This window comes from Desarmillaria tabescens (assembly GCF_030435595.1).
Source record: "Desarmillaria tabescens strain CCBAS 213 chromosome Unknown EV420scaffold_24, whole genome shotgun sequence".
Taxonomy (NCBI): domain Eukaryota; kingdom Fungi; phylum Basidiomycota; class Agaricomycetes; order Agaricales; family Physalacriaceae; genus Desarmillaria; species Desarmillaria tabescens.
In genome coordinates this window covers 596572-611805 of record NW_026848323.1, presented here as the reverse complement: position 1 = coordinate 611805, position 15234 = coordinate 596572, and the positions used below count along the sequence as shown (strand labels likewise).

Genomic DNA, 15234 nt, shown 5'->3' with positions numbered 1-15234 from the left:
AACTGGGTCGATGTGACGGAGTGTAGATACTCCTTTCTGCTCTTATAGAGATTACTGGATTTCTACCGACAATTGACACTTTGTAACATACCCCAGACGGTTTTCTTAGTCGAGAAAACAAATTAAGTGGTTCCGTTTGACTTATGCCTGACTAGATACCTTCTAAGAAATCGATAGTGTATTCGACTGCAGGACCAAGTATATTCACATTAAAATTCATACATACATTAATTATGATAGCCCTTTAGATCTTACGGGATACGCAGTAGTTTCCAACTAGCAAGCTGAGAAACCAGCTGCTTTGGTTGCTGTGGCACGGTAGAAAGCTGGAACAGGCGACTATATGCAAGGACCCACGAGAGTCTTGCGTGTCAAAGTATGAGCTTACACCAATAATTCAACCATTAAATCACTTACACCCGTCTTTCTGTAACTACATCAAAGAGGAGTTGTACATCATCATAAAATATCGAGGATCATTCTTGTAATTGTAGTCGTCTGTGATGGCAATCGTTGGCGCTTGCGGGGCCTCTTTGTGCGTTTACTGGGGAGCTATTCCAGAGATGGATGATCAATTGCGACCCATAGAGAACCCGTAACTGAACGTACCGTTACTTCTTCGCTTGTCTGAGAGCCACCATTCGTTACCAACAATAATGGCACACGCCCCTGCGCTACGTCTTGGCTACCTTCAAAATCCTTGTATCGACGCTGTTCGATTGTTTTAGTAAACGTGGATTCTTACTGGATACGGGAAAGCAGACCCAAATCTCGAAATACCAGTTTTCGGTTGGTTCAGGATGTTCACGGTCGCAATACTCCCTGAAACTGTCCGGAGGTGAAAGATATTTATTCTATACAAGAGTTCAGTTGTTGAACAGTCTGGATATGACTGACGCACCTTCGCAGAACACCACCAGTCTCCTTCGTTTCGAGATCGTGTCCATATACTTAGAGCCATGTCTCGATGGTTCAAAAGCGGGCTAGGAACCAGAGCGTCATTACCAAAGGATCGTTGTAATTCCTTTGGAAAGTGTCTCATAAACGTCTGCGAAATAGCTTTGAACTTCATTTGCTCCAAAGTATACAGTTCCCCAATCACATTTCGAAGGGCTCTCTGCATGAACTGGTAGTCATCCCGACTAATCTCCGTCGCTTCCATGTTGACCGAATCAGGAAGACCCGGCCACTGCTTCTCGATGAACGACTCGTTTCCGGACGATAAATATTTCTCATGTCTTTCGGGAAGTGGCTGAAAAGAGAGGAAACAATAGAGCTGATATCGGGAGTCCTCGAGAAGGCTCAGGGCTTTGTGATATTTAGCAATTAATCGATCGTATCCTTCGGCCCTCAAATAAGGGTCATTTAGGCAAGGTGACGTGCAAGTGCCAAGAACAAAGGAGCGCAGGGGTCGCTTGCAAGGGCAAGTGCTATGCCAAGGCGAATAGTCGTTTTCATCACGCTGCGAGATACGAGTTAGACTGAATTCTATGACGAATGAGTGGCTCACCGAGTTTTTCATCCGTGTATTCATCAAAGAATCCGCCTCATGGCACATGCAACTAGGGCATAGTAAATTCATCTTCATTATTTCTGGTGCCTGGAAACGATGTTTACAGCCGTCGCAACGGATAGTTACAATGTCTGTCTTTGACGATCCGCATTCTTTCCATTGGGTGACTTGTTTCTACATGCAGATTCAGTAAAGGATCACAGAAGAACATCGAGAGACTCGCCTCGTAGCTTTGAAGTGCCGATTGAACTGCATATCGAAAGTTGTGAGCCTCCAGGGCTTCAGCAGTGAGTGGCTGCGGTGACATATAGATGGTTGAGATAAAGGTTGATGGAGGCTTTTATTCAAGGTGTGACATTTATAGGCACAGATGATAACATCTTAAGTCCGGTTTTTGGTGACAAACAAGGGGCGTGGCTAGGATCTGGATCATAGAAGGACCACCGATGGCAAGATTTCCTATTTTCGTAGACGGTACAGACGCTCAAAGAACAAGGGCTCGTTAACGGACTACAAGAAATTAGATCTGGTTTTAATCGATTACGAGCCTCGAGGAGGTATCGAACCACCCTGAGTCGGGAACAAAGACCATCAACGGAAGAAGAATGCTCGGTGGAAGGTCCCTCGACGGTGGATGGTGGTTGTAAGCATGCTCGAAGTCCGGGGGCAAGAACTGATGAAGCTTCCGGAGCAACAATCACACTTTATAGGCGTAGCAGGTAGAATGGTCATCCCATGACACTCTTCATTGCCACTGAGCTCACGACGATGTTGTCGATGACGGCATGCTGTTTCGAGAGGTCGTCTCTTGTCGCGATAAGGGCCTTCTCCTGATCCAGTTTGTAATACTGATGAATATTGATCTTGAATGTCTATCACACAGACAACGTTGAGAACAGCTTACTTTCTTGATCCTGGCCCAATCAGTGAAATCCTGAAGGGAGGTCAATGGCAACACCGTTCCGTCCACCACACGAGCGAGTTTCTCTTGTACTGCGGATGGAGACAGCCCAGCATCTGATATATGAATGACAAGAATTGACGTGGTCTTGTCTGAAACGCCATATCGACGAATGGCTTCTGTTATCTGCACATTTATGAGCTTTAGTTCTGTCCTACAGAGTATATAACACACATTATTGGTTGGATTGAGTGCCCATAGAATCTCGGAATGTACGGTTTTCGTCCGCAATGATCCCTGAGATTCCGTAAGGATTGCTTGGTATATCGCAGTCTCTAGGTGAAGCCGGCTTGTAATCTAAGAACATTATCGTCAAACAAACTGGTGAAGCATGAAATGATACTGACCAGTGTCGCATCGACAAAGGCAAAATTCATCTCATCTCGTTCCTTCTCGCCTTCGTGACCGTCTGCTCTGGCAGCGGCCACGATTCTATTCCTAATGTCGTTGGCATTGTTGACAGGAGAATATAGCGCGACGTGGGCGACTTGATTGCGATGGAGGTGGCTGAAGGTGAAGATGTCCATCAAAGCGGCAATCACGTTACTTCGCTCCTTCCACCACCATGAAATTCGGGCGATTGTTCCACGGCCTACCTCGGTCGTTGCTCCTCACGTCGCTAGCCCTAACATGCAGCGCAGTACCTGTCAAGACGTCGGTACTGACACCCGATAATTTCGAGACGACCATCGCCAGTGGCGTCTGGTTCATCGAGTATTTTTCTCCCTACTGTGGTCATTGCAAACATTTCGCTCCGACCTGGGACCAACTTGTGACGATAAGTGTAGAGGAAGTGCCGGGTGTGAAGCTTGCACAGGTCAACTGTGCAGTAAATGGAGGTGCGTTGAGGTGCTCTCGATTGCCGTGCATTACTAATTGTGACTGTAGATCTCTGTTCAGCAAACGACGTCAAAGGATACCCTACATTAAATTTGTACAAGGATGGGAAGATTGTTGAGCCTTTCAAGGGACCCAGAGAGCTCGACCTTTTGGTGCCGTTCATCAAGAAACATGAGCCACCACCACCGCCCCTTCAGCAACAGCAGCAGCCTATGGCTGAGAAGCTGCCGAATCCGAATGGAGTTGTTTTATCGCTGGACGACAAGACATTTGTAACTACCCTCTCCGAGGGTCCCGTTTTCGTCAAATTTTTCGCGCCATGGTGTGTAATGATGTCTCATGTTGAATAGCTCGTCTAATGGTTGTTTGAAGGTGTGGTCATTGCAAAAAACTTGCTCCAACATGGAAGAAGCTAGGAAAACAAATGCAGAATAAATTGACCATTGCCGAAGTCAACTGCGAAGATCACAAAGCGTTATGCACCTCCCAGGAAGTACAAGGATACCCGTCACTGATGTACTATTCTGTCACCGGTACGAAGAACGAATATACCAGTGGACGAAAACTTGAGCAGCTTACTGCCTTTGCTGAGAAGGCCAGCGCCCCGTCAGTGACATCTCCATACCCCGTTTTACCACATTGACCATTGTTTCAGAGCCATGAAGGCCATCGACCCACAAGATCTTGAGCATTACATCGCCGAGGACGACATCATCTACGTCCTACTTCATACCGATGATGATATTGTGACCTACTTGTCCCCCACTTTCACTACTCTTCTTGGCTCTCCTACCGTCTACACCATCGCCAACGCCCCTGAATCGCTGACTGCTCGCTATTCCATCCCAGCCTCAGCGGCCTGGTCTCTCATCGCGTTCAAAGACCATGACTCTGTCACACCGACGTCTGTATACACCTCTATGGATGTTAACGACGTTCTCCCGTGGCTCCTTGCCAACAGACTACCATCGACATCAGAGCTGACGCAGGATACCTTCCAATCGATCATGAAAGCTCCCTCGCACCCACTTGTCGTTCTTGCGGGTGTTTCCGCAGAGAACAAAGATCTCGTAAAACAGAGGTTTGAAGAGATCTCCGCGTCTTTCCGCACAAAGAGCAGTGTAAGCCGAGAGGTCGTATTTGCATGGATGGATATCGAACGGTGGAAGGACTGGATGAAGAGTATGTATGGCATGAACGTACGGAGCAAGGCCTTAGACGACGTCGAGGTGGTTATCGCTGATCATCATGCGTTGATCTATTGGAACGTCGACACTGAGGGAAAGCCCATCAATTTGTCGAATGAGAAGGGGATGTTTTCAGCCATTGAAGGAGCTGCGCGGGGCAAGATTGCACCATTACATTCTGAGAATCTTGTGGAACGACTAGCGAGGGTATGCTCTTCCTGTTCTACACGTGTAAAAGGAATGCTGACGCTTTTGAGCAGTATCTAAATGGTAAGGCAGTAGCCACCGAAGGCTACGTAGTCGACAATCCACTCCGAACGATCTTCTTCGTTGGTTTAGGGTTCGTCGCTGTTATCTTAGCTGTGAGGAAGTGGGTTTTGTCGGATCTTCCAGATGACCGCCATTATCGAGACAAGGCTGGTCGGCTGGATTGAGGGGCTGCTGTGGACGTTTGTACTTATATCTTCTCTAGATTCTTGCTGATGTCCGGACATCTATAATCACTTAATGCATCTCACTCGCTTTGCTATAGGTCCATAAGCTGGCATGCATTATATATCACATGCTAGTAAATAAACAGTCACATGCGACTCAGATATTCCCAAGGCGAGAATGGCCGCGCCAGTACGGGGGGATCTGTAGCTGCCCATAAGCATCACCTGATGCAAGAGTCGAGGAAGCGTACCAGAATTTTGTTTATCTAGGGACCATGTCTGTCCTAGACGAGGCCGAGAGATGGATGTCGAATTCGCCTTGAGCGTTGGCGTTCTTCATATTCAGTCTTCATCTGTTCCCTCGCAGCTAACAGTTCTTCCCTTTTCATCCTCAGTTTCCGAACCTCTTTCGCAAGAACCCCAGAGGGCTTCACCTCCTGCCGTTCCTTGCAACGTCGAGCCGCGACAACGGCTAGCGGGTTCGGGGTGTACCTCAGGTCAGTGGGAGGCTGGTTTGCGATGTATGCGGCTATATGAGATTGCAAAGTCTCAATCTGAGCAGTGAGAAGGTGGCTTTCGAGCTGGTATCGCTCGGCGCGGCTGTGGTGATCCTTCCGAGTCTGGCGATGCTTAGGTGGTGGAACAGTGACGCCTGACGAGAGATCTTGACTAGGAAAAACTGGAGGATTGTATGGTAGGGATTCCATTCTTTTGGTGTGTGATTCTGTCTGAAAGAATAGTAGGTCAGCCGTATACCGAGGCATTAGGACGCAGATTAATTACCTTGGGACACTGTTGTCCCATGCCGATGATTCTTGACAGCATTATATGTGCACGTAAAGTCGATGGCTTCGAAGGACACTGGCTTTTGTATCCGGTAGGGTTGTAACACGAGCGACAATAGCATTGCGACCATTGGGGCCAAACGGAGGTTCTTCTAGTATCGCCTTCATGTTAGGACCGTCAAATAATAAGATGGATCCTCGGCTGACAAGAAAATAGAAAAGGCCCCATTCTTAGAGACGCCTCGTGCTGGGATGGAAACGGAAGACAACAAGTTACTATTGTGTGCCGGATTCGCGTTAGTGGGAAATCAATTTGATTAGGTCCATCAACACATGAAACGGTGAGGATTGTGGGCTGTCCAATCGTCACCAGCAGTGTCAATGACCGCTAATGCTATATGTATTTATCGGACCAAGCTATTTCGTAAGAAAACCTTGGAGGGTTACTATGGTTTTCGTGCTATGGCACCAGCTTTAATATACTTATTGCAAAAATTACAAGCTAAGAATGTTCCAGTGGCTGATAGCGCTTCTTCAGGCTGTTCGAAAATCGGCACTTGGCTTTATTTGTTGCTCAAACTTTGCTGGCACTGACGCAGAGCAAGGTTGGAACCCAAGAACGGAAAACTTTGACCCACGTGATACTCGCGCAAGACTCACAAGCGCGTCACAGGAAGTGGCCAATTAAATCCCTTTCTCCTGAACCACCATCATCGGCATGAATTTTGACGACCAGATACAAAGAGCCATTGCGCTCAGTCTTCAAGAATCATCAGGCAAAGCCAAACCTTCGCACTTTCTTGAGACTATCGTGATCAGTTCGGACGACGAAGACGATGAGCAGATACACCAGGGGTCGAAGGCAGAGCCTTTAAAGCCTCCGGAGGTAGTGGCTCCCAAATCCTCCTTTCTTTCAGAGAGAGCGCAGCTAGAGAAGGAACGTCGGGAGCGCCAACAGCGATATCTGCAAGCCACTGGGAAAGGAAAGGCCCCAAAGAATGACGATGATGAAGAGATACAGATTGTGGAGCCTTCAACATCTCAGAATACGAAGACCTTCTCATCCGCACCTATACCACTTACAGATCAGCTTTTCTTCGAAGGTGAAATTCGGCCAACGGCGACGCGATTCGCAGAGCCTCGGCAAGATAGAAAAGCCACATTCCGATTAACAGAAATTTTGGGCCCAGTATGAATTTCTTTCCCCCTCATATTAGACACTGACCTGGGAGATGTTTTCGTAGAAACCTGATATATCTTTTGCCATTTTGTCCACTTACGCTCATGACATACCCTGGATCTACCAATTCTTTGAACGCGAGGTCCCAATGATCTTTGTCGCCCATGGGGAATCAGAGGGGATGCGAAATATCCTCCCAAATTGGATTAAGACGGTGCCCAAGCTTATCGGGCCCTACGGATGCATGCATATGAAGGTCTGTGCCGTATTCCTAGTATACGTTCATTTTCTGACCACGGTCACCTGTAGTTTATGATTGTGAGTGTTTTTCTCTACGACCAGTATACGTAAGATTTAATAAAAGCAGATATTTTACAAGACGGGTAGGCTACGCGTGGTGATCTCCTCAGCGAATCTAGTCCCATTTGACTACAGAGACATTGAAAACGTACGGTTTTGTGTTTAAATTGCCTTCATGTCACTTTGAACTATACCACAGGTGATATGGCTACAAGACATACCTCCTCGTGGAACTCCGATTGCGAACGACCCCAAAGCGAATGACTTTCCGGCTATAATGCAAAGGGTACTGCACGGTGTCAATGTAAGGCGGCCACTAGAGCTGATGTTACAGGAGGTGGGTTATGCATGCCGTTCACGATGTTGCCCTGACTCTCTGTTAGCATCCCAATCTTCCCCTTCGCAAAATTGAGGATTTACGTTCGCGGTGGGACTTTGGAAAGGTCAAAGTGCATTTGGTTCCATCGCTTGCTGGGAAACATGACGGTTGGCCGGAGGTCACCTTGTAAGTGTTGCGCACCCTTTTGAATCTAAATTCTTAATATGCGCTGTGAAGGACTGGTCACACGAGACTCATGATGGCCATAAGGAATCTCGGTCTTCGAACCAAGAAGGGCAAGGCTACGAGAAAACTGGAGGTGGAATACCAGGCAAGTGTTTAGTGCAAGGATTCGCGCGATCTGACATTGTATAGGGTTCTTCTATCGGAACATACACCACCCAATGGGTCAACGAATTCTTCTACTCAGCGCGAGGGGAGAGCCCCCAAGATTATCTCGACGATTCCAAAGCTAAACGCTCCAAACTTCCCTATCCCCCACTCAAGATCATATTTCCGAGCAAGAAGACCGTGCAGGAGAGCGCCCTTGGCGTGCAGGGTGGCGGTACGATATTTTGCCGAAAAGCCCAATGGAACGGCAAGAACTTCCCGAGGGACAAGTTCTATGATTCGAAGAGTCGTGCAGGAAAAGTCTTGATGCATACCAAGGTAATGAAATACCTATATACACGACCAGATCTGATATCATCTTCGCAGATGATCATTGGTCTACTATCCGATAAAGCTATTGATGTCGATGACTCTGAGACCGAGGATAGTGATATCGAAGAGATAGACGCTCCGATAGGATGGGGCTACCTAGGATCGCATAATTTCACGCCTTCGGCATGGGGAACTCTTTCTGGGAGTGCTTTTAGACCAGTCCTCAATGTAAGTTTCGTGTACATTCAAGCTTAAGACTAACCTGTTCATAAATGTGCAGATAAAGAATTATGAGATTGGCATCGTTTTCCCCATCAAAAACGAGGAGGCTTTAGAGAAGGTAACATTTTGGGAGCGGCCACCCAAGCGTTATGATGAAGGCGGACCATGGGTATGTTTCAGCGTTAGGACTTTCTGGTCATCACTTTGATTTTGTCGTACAGATACAGGAAGAATTCAACTAGGAAATAGAGTCTGACCCTCCGGCGATCTCACGGTCGATGATAACATTCTAATACTCTTCGCAGTTGATGTACTCTTCAAGTCGGTCGCATATATTCCGATCCAGGACCAGCATTTGCATATAGAAATAAATGGGTTTAAAACTTGTTTTACGCAAGTCTAATTGCCGCGAGCGCACAGAGTAAGGGCTTACCCTGTACTTGGCTTGAAGGACCGGGATCCTTGTCATGATCAAAGACCTGGGAGTCACGGTTCAGAGCATCGGTGGCACCAGAGGTTAAACGCATCCTCCTTCCATGGTTTCACGCTGACACGATCGGCTACCCCTTTTCATTGTACTTATAAGACCTGGGGAGAACGGAGCGTCTGTTTCATCGCTCTTACACTCTCTCCAGGTCAGTTTCTTTCTTGATCTTTCGTGTTCTCACTCTTACACTCTCCCCAGATAGAGTGTTTCGTTTAGAGCTTTTTTCGTGTACCCGCCTTCCCGGTACCCTTCGGACACTTGTCCACTTTTTACTCACAACATTCACTTTCTGTTCCGACGCAGTGGCAACTTTCCAAGGCCGAGCTTGGTTTTAATGTCTCCCTGCTTAGGCCATTTCTTATTGTAATCCCTGTATTTATGTTCCATGTACTTCTCCCCGGTACTCGCGCAATAATCACTCGCACGTGTGAACTGAGACCCTGCATTCACGCAGACGAGCGAGGCAATTAGAGTTACACACCAATAATTGAGGTATCAATTTAGAGACGAGTCAATGCGCTCTATAGACTATAAGGTCTGTCCCTCCAACCACCGACTGACAAGTTCTAGAGCTTCCTGGGGTTTGTCATAAGGTACCTGATGCACGTTAGAATATCACAATGACCCAAATGCGAGAGACCCACCATATGGCCGGCCCCTTCAATCGTAGCAAACGTCAAACCCTGGTTGCTCCTCGTCAAACCAGCCGTCTTCTCCCCAACGAACCACTCCCTTAGCTCCTCATTTACAAACGACTCCTTCCCACTCCAATCTAGCGCCAACGTCCACGCATTGTTCCCAACCCAATTACATATGAAATCATAGTTGCCCACGTACACGAGGACCCGCACCTTGCGCTCCAGCAGGGCCGCAACATACAGTTGCGTCTGGCGGTACTCGTCCATACTTTCTGTGAAGGCGTTGTATACCTCCCAGGAGACGGAACTGAAGTTCTGTCCGTCAAAGTGCGGGTCGACACCTAGATCGGTGCGCACATCGGGCCGGTCCAGGTATGCGGATATGTTCCTGGAAGGCTTCAGAAGAACAAATAGAGGAATGATAAGGAAGCGTACTGAGTTACGGGGTAGCAGAGAGTCTCTTGGATAGGTCCATCGCAGTCGACGCTCATATCGTATGGGTTTTTGTCTAAGCATGATAAGGTTTGGGAGCACAAGGATCGATGGGACTGGAGACGCACTCGTGTTGAAGTACGGATCAGATAGTTCACTATTGCAGAAACTGACTGCAGCATCACAGTTGATGTTGTCAAACTGGTCAATGCAGGCGGCTTTCATCCACTTCTGGCATCGAGGGAGCTGGGGAGAACGGTATCAACGACGCGAACAAGATAAGATTTGTGGAAACCACTGACCACTTGTTTCATGCGAATGCATGTTCTTAAGAGTGATAGTCAGGGTACGTTGAGAATGAAAGGCACGGGAAACACACGAGATATTCAGAACCGGGGGAACAGAAGCAGCAGTACACGCGATGTCGTAATAGGATAAGGTCATGGAAGCGAATTCAGTTAACCCGTTTCCTAATAGCGCGTTCAAACTGCTATTCTGATGGACATTCAAAATACGTACCAATCATGACCGAAGACAAGTTGACTGGTGTAAGGCCAGCATCGATTAGGTATGCATTTTGGTCATACACCGCAGAAGCGAAGAGCGGTAAGTAACGTCCCTACGAAAGGTCAGAGATTTGAAGTAGAAAATAGGAAGATTTCCCTACGCCATAAGATTCCCCAGCCATGTGAAAGCCGCGACCTTTAAACTTGGTAAAGTGCTCGAAGAAGATGGCCACAAAGGATGCGATATCTTTGGCGGCTTCTTCAGTGTTGCGCTTGAGAAGGTGAGTAATGATTATGTTAGAATCCTAAACTTGCTCACGACGGTTTCGCCATAGTCAGCGTAAGAAAAGCCTACACCAATAGGCTGGTCGATGAAAAAGACGTTGGCATTAGAATTCCAGGACTCTTTGTGAAAGATAGGTCCTCTATCATCGATAATCCGGCAAGGGCCAAGCTCCATGAACAACCCTAGCATTGAAGAGCCACCAGGTCCTGGGTAAAAGTTGTATCATGGTGTCCACAAATCGAACCAAGCGACGGGCGCGTACCTCCGTTAGTCCAGAAGATGACATCGTCGGTATCCGGGTCATTCCTGCTCTCAAAGAAATAGAAGAAGAGATGCCTTGCTTCAATGTCGATGTATCCCGTATAAGCCCTAGTACAGTCCCTCAGACGACGCGATGAGATAGAGTATCTAGCAAGACGCACGCAACAGTATCATCGCAAAAGGCAGTCTTCTTGATTCTGACGTTGTAATTCGGAAAAGCCGGATGACTCAAGGCGGTGAACTTTGAATAAGAGAGCAGGTCCAAATCCTCCAGTGGGGTGAAAAGTCCGGCGTCGTACGCATCGTTCTGCACAGCGAAGAGCGGAGAAATCGCCCTTACAAGTAATGGCAAGGACAAGCCCAGTACAGCAACCTTGGCGAGGAAAAACATAAAGAAAACAGAAAGATACCCAGTGGTTCAGATGACAGGTTGGTAAGTCAGCGGCCCGGCTTTCCGCAGCGGTCCGACATTCGTGCCTATGTCACGTGGTGCGTGTAGCGCATTGGGCAAGACCGTGACGCCATAACTTTGCATCGCTTCGAGTAAGACCTATTAGAGGATTTAAACATTTCAAAACCTGGAAAGGTCCACCAAGGCAAGGATTGGAGAGCAAGTCCAATAATGCACACTGATTTATTGTTGTACTTTATTTGGCAAAAGCCATAAATCGGGCCGTAGGGTTGCCGAGCTGTCTCAGGCAGGTTTTCGATTTGCATTGTGAGAATCGCTCTGTTCGGCTTGAGGATGTGCCTCCCTCTTGGGGATAAATATAGATTTGTCGTAGTTTCTAGGAGAAAATGAGGGCGTTTTATTGTGGAAAACATGTATTTACACAGTATTCACATTCATAAACATGTTTTCTGCTCTCACGAAGACCCATAATAGCGACTCGCTGATATTTTTTCCTGTAAGAGCCTTTACATGATAAAGCTAAGCTTAACTGGCATTGATCAAAATGTGCCATGTTACGGTGGTCCGGATCCGGGGCCGACGGGGCCAGGTATCGACGCGACATTAGGATTGGGCATTTATGCCCCAAGGAAAAGGTCAAGGGCAACAACAAAAATGTAAAACTAATGCATAAAAATCAATACAGACTCCTTGTGCCAGTTGCTGGACCAATGGCATATTCAACCGGTATCTTGATGGTATATCCAAGGGATATCAGAGTGAACAAACCCGTTATGACTTTCTGAGCCCGAAGAACAATAGCCTCGCGCCATGAGAGTATGGCCCATATACGGCCGGCTTGAAATCTAAGCTGGTAATATACAGAGGAGTTACTGATACCATTATTCCGGAAAGAAGACACAGGTCAATGCATGTAAGGTAATACCGAGCAGGTATGCTTTTGTCAGGTGTACTACTTCCGATGTAATGATGGAATTGGGCGATAGAATTTAGAGAGAACATCAAATTTGAGTGATGGTAATTTTTTAATTATCATGAAGCCAAATATCGCGTCAAATATTATCTATTAAATGATATCGGAGCCACTTGAAAGGCAACAGTATTTCTTGCCATACGTCCGACTTAGGCTACTGTTACAGTGCGCTACAAAATATGCGCTCTATTTTGGGGAGAGTACACACATTCTAACATCATTCCCTTTCGCCCTAATCTAATCTTCATTTCGTGTCTGTCTACGAGAGTTGTAGTAAGCACGAAAGCGGTAGTATGCGTTGCGAGTGAACTTAAGGATCAAACTTTCAAAGCTCCGCCTTATACGTACGGTGGTCCAGCGGTAAACAGCAACCGGTCCAACATTCTTTACACGATATAACATCTAAACCATACCATATTATCTACCTTCAATGTGGGGTGTACAGTCATTAAAGTACACCAGACCGGAGGTGGCGCTAAAAATAGGTCTATAATCCGGACACGGAGCTGTGCCTTACAGCGGTTTTCATAATTATGTGGAATTCCCGTTTTGAAAAATTATGTGGTCGTATTTGGATCGCAAGGCCATGGTCCCGCCAATTACCGCGACTGCGAATACATGCCTCTTTCTCTTCCCACCACAATCTGATATGTTACCATGCCTACACGCGTCATTTCCAAGGACATCAAGGACAGGATTCCGATTCTTTTCTATGAGCAAGACCGCACTGTCAAGGAGATATGCCTCATTCTTGGCATCAAGAAGTCTACTGTCTACCTCGCTCTCAGCTGGTTTCGCTCCTACGGCAAGCCATATAATCCTGATGTTCATCGCATAGGCAGGAGGCGGAAGCTTGAGCATACGGATGTGCGCTTCATCTGCTCATTGTTGAAACAGCGGCACTGCATCTATCTCGATGAAATCCAGGAACAGCTTAGCACGCATCGTAACATCACTGTCTCTCTCTCTACCCTCTTTCATACCCTTCGTACTCTTCACTTCTCACGAAAAACTGTCTCTGCAAAAGCCCTTGAACAAAATCTGATGGACCGGTTACGATGCGACTTTATTTCGACGATCTTTGATGTTGCTTCCTGGTATTCGGCATAATCTTCTATATCACAAGCCTCACTCTGCCTGAAGAACACAATAAGGTCGAGAATGAGATAATAGTATCTTGGGACGTACTTCGCAGGCGGTATCTGAATTTTTACGCGATAAACCCGTTTTGCTGTTGCTTTTCTGTTCGTGATTCCGAATTTTGTCAAAATGGTATTGAGAAGATCGACATAATTCTTCTGCGTCGCACTGAAAACGAAAGGCAGCTCCTTCGTCTTGACATCCTTCTTCTCGGTCTTCTTCTTTCCAGAGGTACCAGTACTGTAAAAGGTGCATCGGACTGTGAGAGCAGCATTGTGACTAGGAGTCGCATTGGTATCCTCAGTATCAGACACTGGATCCATGGTAGGGAGAGAGACAGAGGGGGGGGGAGTGAAGATGACGCGGCAAGGACTGGGGCTGGGGTAGGCCCTTTGATGCAAATACGAGCATACAAGTTTTCAAAACGGGAATTCCACATAATTATGAAAACCGCTGTAAAGCCGCTCAAACCGATTTGCATTATGCAAAACGAAAACCTGCCTGAGACAGCTCGGCAACCCTAGGCCGGCAAATTTACGGCAACCTTGATGGATCTTTTTGCATTTAGATTCTGAATCGCGACATCGTGGCAGTAGCCATACCACTCCTCTTCCTGTACTATGAACAAAAGACGGCGGATATCGTTGCTGTCGTCGAAGCAGACATCGACGTCCTTGGAACAAGTCAAGGATATCCCAGCCGGCGGTCTCGTATGCATTGCTTGTAATCGTGCAATTAACACGCGTACGTCGTGTGCAATATTATGCTCAAGGTGGGTCTTCTGGGTATCTGAAGGGATACGACTACATGTTATTCAGATGTGGTTCTTCGACATGTGTGATATGTTCCCGAAAATGTACCGCACATCGACCACCCTCGTCGCCACCGACAGCATCTTTGTCGCCATCCCGGTCAGCCCTAGCGCTCAATGCACCCAACACAAATCTGATGACAACAACGACCACGAATCCGCCTCCATCTCCTCTGCCGCAATCCCATAAAAGGAAGAAACCCGCCGACAGCGACAGCGAGGTCGGTGGCAAATCGGAGTCCAGGAAGGACGGCGACGGCGAGGAAGAAGTCACAAGCTGTGGGAGAGTGGTATGTCGTAACTGTTGCGTTGAAAACGTTCAAAGGTGCTACAATTTTATATCGTTTTCTGCCAACACACTGATTTCACTCTTAGCGATACCACCACCTGCCTCGACTGTTTAGAACTTCATTCCAGCTAATGTGTGGAATTCTCTTTTTATTTGCATCTACGTTCTCTATCTCAGCATCCATCAAGTCCATGTTATACTATCACTCATGCGCACTGTATCTCCTTGTATTCCTTAAATATTCACATGTTTATCTTTTCCTGCTTCCTTGCGGTCAATCTCAGATACAATCAAGTGTTTTGACGTGCTTCAGCTTTTTGCTGGTCAACGCTCTTCCCTAGGTGTGCCATGATACTTTCGTCATCGAAAACTAGAAAACTGGATTGATTGGCCACCTCTTCTGATACAGCTCAGGTAAATAAGCGTAAACTAGTCTACCTCGGTAGTTCGTTGTAAGTAAGGTTACACGTCGGTGGGCCCACTGAGTTCATCCCGGCCCACCTAGTTCATCTCAAGTTCATCTAGTTCATTCGCGTCAGTCACACCACGTGATGGAGTCACGGATCCATGCCGCGACTCGCATTCTCGTGTCTCC

The 15234-nt window shown here is 47.1% G+C and overlaps 7 protein-coding genes across 7 annotated transcripts; 4 read left to right on the top strand and 3 right to left on the bottom strand.

Moving 5' to 3' along the window:
• Nucleotides 1–158: 158 nt before the first annotated feature.
• Nucleotides 159–2111, bottom strand: EV420DRAFT_560146 (uncharacterized protein). The gene is made up of 7 exons (XM_060482595.1): nt 1737–2111; nt 1511–1687; nt 902–1462; nt 765–854; nt 610–711; nt 418–552; nt 159–363 (listed from the first exon to the last, which is right to left on the bottom strand). The coding sequence occupies exons 1-6, from the start codon at nt 1818–1820 to the stop codon at nt 460–462; spliced, it is 1107 nt and encodes a 368-aa protein (XP_060329304.1). The 5' UTR covers nt 1821–2111; the 3' UTR covers nt 159–363; nt 418–459.
• Nucleotides 2112–2241: 130 nt separating this feature from the next.
• On the bottom strand, nt 2242–3001 carry EV420DRAFT_1621273 (kinase binding protein CGI-121-domain-containing protein; the record flags this gene model as incomplete). Its single annotated transcript, XM_060475680.1, has 4 exons — nt 2242–2361; nt 2418–2600; nt 2649–2771; nt 2822–3001. 4 exons carry the CDS (start codon nt 2999–3001, stop codon nt 2242–2244), a joined length of 606 nt encoding a protein of 201 aa, XP_060329303.1.
• A 10-nt stretch (nt 3002–3011) lies between these two features.
• EV420DRAFT_1553278 (protein disulfide isomerase) lies at nt 3012–5102 on the top strand. The gene is made up of 5 exons (XM_060473547.1): nt 3012–3313; nt 3363–3636; nt 3687–3920; nt 3970–4708; nt 4762–5102. Exons 1-5 carry the CDS (start codon nt 3040–3042, stop codon nt 4933–4935), a joined length of 1695 nt encoding a protein of 564 aa, XP_060329302.1. The 5' UTR covers nt 3012–3039; the 3' UTR covers nt 4936–5102.
• Nucleotides 5103–6438: 1336 nt separating this feature from the next.
• EV420DRAFT_1644566 (tyrosyl-DNA phosphodiesterase-domain-containing protein) lies at nt 6439–8646 on the top strand (the record flags this gene model as incomplete). The annotated part of the gene is made up of 11 exons (XM_060477667.1): nt 6439–6909; nt 6965–7156; nt 7210–7218; nt 7268–7348; nt 7400–7537; nt 7584–7705; nt 7757–7838; nt 7895–8188; nt 8237–8410; nt 8463–8573; nt 8626–8646. 11 exons carry the CDS (start codon nt 6439–6441, stop codon nt 8644–8646), a joined length of 1695 nt encoding a protein of 564 aa, XP_060329301.1.
• Nucleotides 8647–9299: 653 nt separating this feature from the next.
• On the bottom strand, nt 9300–11452 carry EV420DRAFT_560015 (serine carboxypeptidase). The gene is made up of 11 exons (XM_060482594.1): nt 11176–11452; nt 11016–11122; nt 10787–10959; nt 10629–10739; nt 10481–10580; nt 10341–10431; nt 10264–10288; nt 10090–10207; nt 9965–10037; nt 9536–9917; nt 9300–9488 (listed from the first exon to the last, which is right to left on the bottom strand). Exons 1-11 carry the CDS (start codon nt 11403–11405, stop codon nt 9420–9422), a joined length of 1479 nt encoding a protein of 492 aa, XP_060329300.1. The 5' UTR covers nt 11406–11452; the 3' UTR covers nt 9300–9419.
• Nucleotides 11453–13056: 1604 nt separating this feature from the next.
• Nucleotides 13057–13509, top strand: EV420DRAFT_1272301 (uncharacterized protein; the record flags this gene model as incomplete). Its single annotated transcript, XM_060467689.1, has 1 exon — nt 13057–13509. The coding sequence occupies one exon, from the start codon at nt 13057–13059 to the stop codon at nt 13507–13509; it is 453 nt and encodes a 150-aa protein (XP_060329299.1).
• A 502-nt stretch (nt 13510–14011) lies between these two features.
• Nucleotides 14012–15005, top strand: EV420DRAFT_559983 (uncharacterized protein). The gene is made up of 3 exons (XM_060482592.1): nt 14012–14311; nt 14358–14675; nt 14726–15005. The coding sequence occupies exons 1-3, from the start codon at nt 14160–14162 to the stop codon at nt 14769–14771; spliced, it is 516 nt and encodes a 171-aa protein (XP_060329298.1). The 5' UTR covers nt 14012–14159; the 3' UTR covers nt 14772–15005.
• The last annotated feature ends 229 nt before the right edge of the window (nt 15006–15234 follow it).